This window comes from Phytophthora infestans, genomic scaffold (assembly GCF_000142945.1).
Source record: "Phytophthora infestans T30-4 supercont1.67 genomic scaffold, whole genome shotgun sequence".
NCBI lineage: Eukaryota > Oomycota > Peronosporomycetes > Peronosporales > Peronosporaceae > Phytophthora > Phytophthora infestans.
This window is the reverse complement of record NW_003303692.1, coordinates 411,656-418,437: the sequence shown is the minus strand read 5'-3', so window position 1 is coordinate 418,437 and position 6,782 is coordinate 411,656. Positions and strand designations below refer to the sequence as shown.

The following is a 6,782-nucleotide window of genomic DNA, read 5'->3' as shown; positions in this document are numbered from 1 at the left end:
ATGGTGTGGAACACACAGGGGTACGAAGTACCCGGAGAGTTAACAAACTCTCAGTACATAAGTTGGAGAGTTAACAAGGTCTCTCAGTACGTTGGCTGAAAGCCACACGTTATGCATTTGATTAGGTTTAACTATGCTAGATAGTTAAACAGATACATTTACCCCTACGCGGCTTGGCCGCAATAATAGTAAATAAAACACCTCTGGTTTTGAAGCATAAAGTTAAGGTATTAACTTTGAGCCCTGGTCTTGGACTGTAAGTGTCCTTTGGATAAGGAACTTAGTATTAGTGACTCTTTGAGTCGAACGTCTTCCTCTGACGCTAAAGCTACGGCAGCCCCGCTGCACGCTACCTCTCATTCAGCGCCGAGTCAGTGCCCTTGAACACTCCAATAGCACACATGTGGTGTGTGAGCTTCCCACACACGCTGCACGGGTCCGTCTTAAGCCCATCGTCTTCTTGGCAGCCTTTTACCAGCACAACCCATGCTCACAAGCAGTCTGACAGTTTGGTTTTAAATGGGAGAATGGCAATCTCCCTGCAACGAGGGACGAGAGCCACTCAGTTCCGGATCCTTTGAAAGTAGTAGTCTGAAAGTACTATAGTACCCCCTCGAGTGAGTAATACTAATACTCATAGCTAATACCGTACATTGGGTATTAATAGTAGTAGTATTAGTATTACCCAAGATTACTATTTTCAGAAATACTGTTAACCCCTGCTGATGTGTCCAGCATCGTATGGTCCCCGTCGACAGATACAGCAGCCAAATTGCTCTTCTCGCACGTTAAAACTCGGTATCGACACTAGCATTTTATCTCACTCTCTTTTCATCTAGCGGAAGTGCACCTAGTTAGAAATCTTCGCATGGTATGGCGTGTCGTTAGAGCATCTTCAGCGGCAGGTCTTAAAGGCGGGTTTATCCTAAAAGTAGCACGGCTAGACCTCGGACGACTTTTAAAGCATCCAGCGGTGAGTCTTAACACGGGTCTTAACTTCACGAGGTCCTAACGGATGAGACTCCGGGCTTAAAATAAGACTCGAGTTTTATCGCTTCAGACACGAATCGTCGCTGGGAAGATCACAGAGGTATGAGGAAGGGTTCCGTGTGGAGCGAGCACGAGACTGTGCAGCTCTGTCTTGCATGGCTTGCGACTTCAGAGGACCCAATCCGTGGTGCAGGTCAGAAGAAGGCATCACTCTTTGAGCGTGTTTATTAGCAGTGGTGCAAAAAAACGTCGGTCCTGACGCCGATCTTCGCTCGGAAACAGCCATAGCAGGCCGGTGGAAGAAGCTTCTTCCTGAAGTGACTAAGTTCGAGGGAATTTTTACTAAGCTAAAGAGCCAACCACGGTCGGGTTGGAGTGAGCCGATGTACGTCGAGAACACGGCGAAGATATACCAAGAGCGCACGAAACATCCGTTTGAGTATCTGGCGGCGTTGAAGGGGCTGCGTGATAAGCCGAAGTGGACCAGGAAATTGACTACTTCTATTCATGCTGGCAACAAACGCAAGACGGGTGACGGTGATTTGGTTGCGCGTCCAGAGGGACAGAAAGCGGCCAAGAAGAAGAAGGCTCGGGATGACACCAACTTACCCGTCGATGCGCACATGCGCTTTGTCGCCGCGTCCGAAAAGAAAGCAGATATATTAGAGCAGCAACTTCACTTTAGCCTATTCATACAATCACCTGACAGCGAGGAGTCAACAGAGTACTTTGCTCTCCGCCGCAAAACTTTTCTTGCGCAGCTACGAGCTGCAGATCGTGAAGCTGCTGGGTGTCATAACACCAGGTTGGCCGATCATGAAGAGAATCGAAGTGGCTCTCGCGGAACCAGCGACGTTATCATTGCGCAAGGATCGATTGATCAGTTGTTGGGAAGCCCACAGAGCTCATCAGACAAAGAGAACAGCCCGAACACAGAAGCTAGTTTTCGAGCATCGGCGATGTTGTAGTTGCATCAACGTCTACGACGGCCTCCTTTCTCACAATTTTAAAACATTTGCCATATGCTTTCTACCAGGTCGTTCTTTAAAGCATAATGCAAGTTTTCATCTTCCACGGCAAGGAGCTCTTGTATAATTTTTGTGACTGGGCATGTTTCATGCTGTGTTGGTGGTGCCGGGTTACCCAGCCATCCTTGTACATATACTTGTTGTTCAAGGTACTGTCACCAGTTTTATCTTCGATGATCATATTATGGAGAATGATGCAGGTCATCGCAACGGATCCCATCGTATTCACACTCCAAAGTTTGCAGGGTACAGCTAGAATTCGAAAGCGCTGTTGCAGCACGCCAAAAGCGCGTTCGACATCTTTTCGAGCCGCTTCGTGAACTGCTTTGTATTTCGAATACCTTTGGATGATTGGCTCAGCGACACTTTGCTGGAAAATTGCCCAAGCTGGGTAAATACCATCCGTCAAGTAGTACGCTCGGTCATACACTGCACCATTAACACTGAACGCTACAGTCGGGGCTTCACTGTTTACCAAGTCGTCTAACAGTGGTGAACCAGAACATTTAAGTCGTTATTAGAGCCTGGCGTCCCAAAAAATGCGTGCCATATCCAGAGAGATTGCGACGCCACAGCCTCTAGGATTACCGTTTTGGCCTTCTCCTTTCCCTTGAAAGCTCCTGCCCACGCTACGGGACAGTTCTTCCACGCCCAATGCATGCAATCGAGGCTTCCAATCATCCTAGGGAGCCCACGAGCAGCACTTTTTGCTAAAAGTATCTTTAAGTCAAATGGAGTCGGCTTTCGAAGGTAGTCAGGCCCGAAAATACGCATCACAGCGCTGCAAAACTTTTCCATTGTAGGGAGTACCGTAGATTCGCCAATGCCTATCAGCTCATCAAGTTGATCCGCACATGCACCGTAAGCGAGCATACGTAGGGCACAAGTTACCTTTTGATCTGGTAGAAAGCCTAGAAGACCAGTAGCATCGGGTCTCGGTGTAAAATAGTTGCTTTCAGTGTCCTCCACAAGAGCATAAACAACTCGCTCAAAAACCTCACGACGCATTCGAAACCTCCGTCGAAAGTCTCCTACGTCAGTACAGCACATCAGCACATTCTCATGTGTACGCAATAGCATTAAAATCATGATCTCGTACGGGCATCATAGGTTGGATTGTCCCCGAAGTAGTCTGACATAAGCTCTTCCCCCCACTTTGATCGTTTTCGCTCCTTGTCGGCACGCTTTTCAGGCTCTGAACCCCCGTGCTTGCGCTTGGCCTTTGTTTGCGTCTCTGGCAGGATAAACAACCGAAAGTACTCGTAATCCGAGTCGTCTGCGTTCTCCAAAGCCCCCAACATCGACGGTGGGAGCGACATCGACCTGGAAGAAGATTCAGGGACTGCTGGTTAAGACTTACGGCTGGCAAAACGGAGAGACTCGTAGGTCTTATTTTAAAACTCAGGTCCTAACACTCCCGAAGCGTCGCCGTTAAGCCTTAGGATAAGACTTGCCGCTGGAGATACTCATAGGACTCATCGTCATCAAATTTGCCGTGGTCCAAGGTACATCGCTCTGGTGTATTTCTCTGACGACTTCGACTGGGCAGAGAATCCACAAATTCATCCAATGAAACATCTTGATTGGTGGCTGAGTTCCAGATCTCTACCCAAGGAATTCGCCTTCCTCGTCGTGTATCGCCCATCTTACTCTAAAGTACAGCCGAGTTGCGTTAGTAAACTAAAAGCACTCGATGTTATTAAGCGACTATGCTCATACCCGGGTAGCGTGGGCGGGTCGTTCATTGCGGTAGACGCCTGTTGAATATTCTGAAGTGAAGCGATGCGTCTCCTTGTGGTCTTTTATTGCGTTGATTTAAATGTACCAGTACGAAACGACCACAATTGCATGTTTATATATAGCTTGCTGTACTAATAGTGATGAAATCTCCCAAATCACTGGTGATTCATCCGAATAGAATGGTAGGTGATCCCTCCCGATTTAATGGTTATGGATTCCTTTTCTCTGGTGATTGTACAGTACAGTCGTGCACCTCCAATTCGGCACCGGTATCAGTCGATACCCTGCCAGATTTTATGATTACGCGAATCGGATGCGCAATTACCTTTGCCCATCACCACCCTAGCAATTAACCTCAACGGTTTCCCCCTCCTCGCCGAGGGATGACACGCCGCATCGATCTGATTTAAAGTTTTGGATCGGACGTCCTCATACAAACACACACTTTGATTTTCACCGCCAAAGACAATGGGACATCGCCCTTCCTCCTACATGTGACACAAAAGCAGTCTTTGCGCGAGAAGCACAAGTCAGATCCTGCATGCTCTCACGCCGAACTTGCTCGTTGGGCAACGGAGCACTTTAAGACCCCCCAAGCCGTAAAGCGCACTACCGTCCAGAGTATTCTTACGCGGTCGGCGGAAGTTGCCGCCTTGCCGGACGCCTATCGCGACCGGAAGCGCTGTTGCGCGCCCGCGATTCGCGCGTCTGACGCCAAAATTATGCCGAAGATTGGCGTAAATCTTGTACTGAATTAACAAAAAAACTGTGCACTGGATTTGCGTTCGTTTTTTGCTTTACGTTGTACACTTATGCCCTGGCACTGTTGATATGGTCCGCCCTGCCGAATTGGAGGTGCACGACTGTACCAATATTCGTGGTGTTAAAGCACCTCACTCGCCCAAAACCCGTGCACTTTCTGAGCGTGCGTATGCGTACCAGTCTCTCCTGCACAATTTTATTTTTCTGTCACAGAATATTTACGAATAATTTAATACAAGTGCCGGTGGAGATGTCGTTAAGTAAACGCATTAGCTGTAAAGTTTATCTTAGCGCATAATGTACCCCACGTAAAAGAATTTACCGTCTTAACTTAATTTTAACTACATGTAACGTTTTATTAATAACAGAAGTCAATCCACCGTATAAGCACATTCCTCGTCATACGTAGTACTACTCTGCAAAATATTACAGTTTCACCCATGCACCGACATTTTCCTAACTAGCTACTCCTTGGTCACCTCAATGATGATCTTGCCCTTCGCACGGTGCGACATACAGATCTTCATGGCCTCCACCAGGTTCTCCAACGGGTGCACCGAGTCGATGATGATCTTCACCTGGCCGGCTTCAATCAACTTCTTCAGCTCCAGTAGATACTCCGTGCATGGCGCGTTGAAGATCTGGTTTTGCGTGGCGCCAATGGAAGACTCGATCGGCTTGTCGATCATGCCGATGGTCACAAAGATACCGGTCTGCTCCTTAAGCACCTTCTGTGCCGCGTCGCTCCACGACTGAGACTCCACGCCGCAGTCGTAGATGAGGTCCACCGAGTGCTCGGCCAGTACCTCACTCCACTTGGCATTCGTGTAGTCGATGACCTGGTCAGCACCCAGTGACTTGACCAGCTCCACGTTGCGGTGACTGCATGTAGCAACGACCTCAGCACCAAGTGCCTTGGCGATCTGGATGGCGAACAGACCCGTGCCGCTGCTGCCGCCCAAAATGAGCACACGCTGACCCTTCTGGAGTTTGCCGTACGTCACCAGTCCCTGCCAGCTCGTCTGACCGGCAAGAGGCACACCCGCGGCCTCGTTGAACGTCATGTTGCTCGGCTTGTGTGCCACACGCTTCGTGTCCACGTTGATGTACTCGGCGAATGTGCCGGTGGCGTCGAACCACGGCATGGCGAACACCTCGTCGCCCACCTTGTAGTCCTTCACGTCACTTCCGACTTCCACCACCTTACCGGACAGGTCGTGGCCCACACGGTACGGGTGCTCGGGCGATGCCATGGTGGATAGGATCATGGACGCGTAGAGTCCGATCTTACAGTCGATAGGGTTGAGCGAGGCACTGAAGACCTTGATCTTGACTTCGTTGGCCTGTACGGGCTTCTGCTGGCGGGGTTGAACTTGATCTCGTCGAGGAAGTCACCGAAGTGCTGGTACTCGTACGCTTTGAACGTGGCAGGGATGGCGGCCATGGTTAGTGATGGGGTGTTATTAGCTTGTTGATGGACTTGTTGTCGAGAACGCTATTTGAAGAATGAAATGAAGGTTGCACAGGTCCCTCGGGGCTTGATTTTGATATGTAGTGATGATGCGACTACCTTTGTTCACAATGGGCGTCGTGCTAATCACGAGGGCTTTGAATCTGAAAGTTGATGCGCCAAACTATACTTTTCTCAGCTGTAGATTGGCCCTACTGCCAGTTCTGGTTCATAACTTCTGGACTGGGTGATGTGTTTTCATCAGCGAATGAGTTTCATGTAGGTAAAAGGCGAGGTTTACTAATTCTCTGTTAAGGCATAGTTACAACTACCGGTGTTAATAAAGCTTAGATACATGAACACTTGTGGTGAAAAGCTGCAGGCTTTGAAGCTAAAGTATCTAGATAAATTTAAAAAGTATGTACCGGAAGGAAGTCTTACATAAAAGAATGGTTATAAAAACAAACAGGTGCCCGTCATTTCCTGAAAAGAGAAAAGCATTTACTAAAAAGCTCTAATATAGCACCGGATGCAAATCCCTCGTTCTATGGACTCCAACTTGGAATCCAAGAGGCTGCAGCTCAGTTGGGAGGAGATGAAGTTGAAGCTGCCCGGAACTCAGATTACAAAAAGCTATTACAAAGTACTTGTACCTATTTTAGTTTTGAAACATTACCCGCACATAGTATCCCAGCGCTACTAATCATATACTTCATACATGTAGTATCCCAGCGCTACTAATCATAAGGGAAACTTCCAATTCGAGGCCGGTTGATCTATTCGAGGCCGGTGTGATATTAGCCAACGCATTC

The 6,782-nt window shown here is 48.4% G+C and overlaps 3 protein-coding genes across 3 annotated transcripts; 1 reads left to right on the top strand and 2 right to left on the bottom strand.

The window, feature by feature from the left end:
- On the top strand, positions 1-1,958 carry PITG_18344 (uncharacterized protein; the record flags this gene model as incomplete). Its single annotated transcript, XM_002997748.1, has 4 exons — positions 1-20; positions 338-436; positions 945-973; positions 1,282-1,958. The coding sequence occupies 4 exons, from the start codon at positions 1-3 to the stop codon at positions 1,956-1,958; spliced, it is 825 nt and encodes a 274-aa protein (XP_002997794.1).
- Positions 1,959-2,420: 462 nt separating this feature from the next.
- PITG_18343 (transposon protein) lies at positions 2,421-3,358 on the bottom strand (the record flags this gene model as incomplete). Its single annotated transcript, XM_002997747.1, has 2 exons — positions 2,421-3,049; positions 3,118-3,358. The coding sequence occupies 2 exons, from the start codon at positions 3,335-3,337 to the stop codon at positions 2,502-2,504; spliced, it is 768 nt and encodes a 255-aa protein (XP_002997793.1).
- Positions 3,359-4,984: 1,626 nt separating this feature from the next.
- Positions 4,985-5,964, bottom strand: PITG_18342 (alcohol dehydrogenase, putative; the record flags this gene model as incomplete). Its single annotated transcript, XM_002997746.1, has 2 exons — positions 4,985-5,834; positions 5,870-5,964. The coding sequence occupies 2 exons, from the start codon at positions 5,962-5,964 to the stop codon at positions 4,985-4,987; spliced, it is 945 nt and encodes a 314-aa protein (XP_002997792.1).
- Between the last annotated feature and the right edge of the window lie 818 nt (positions 5,965-6,782).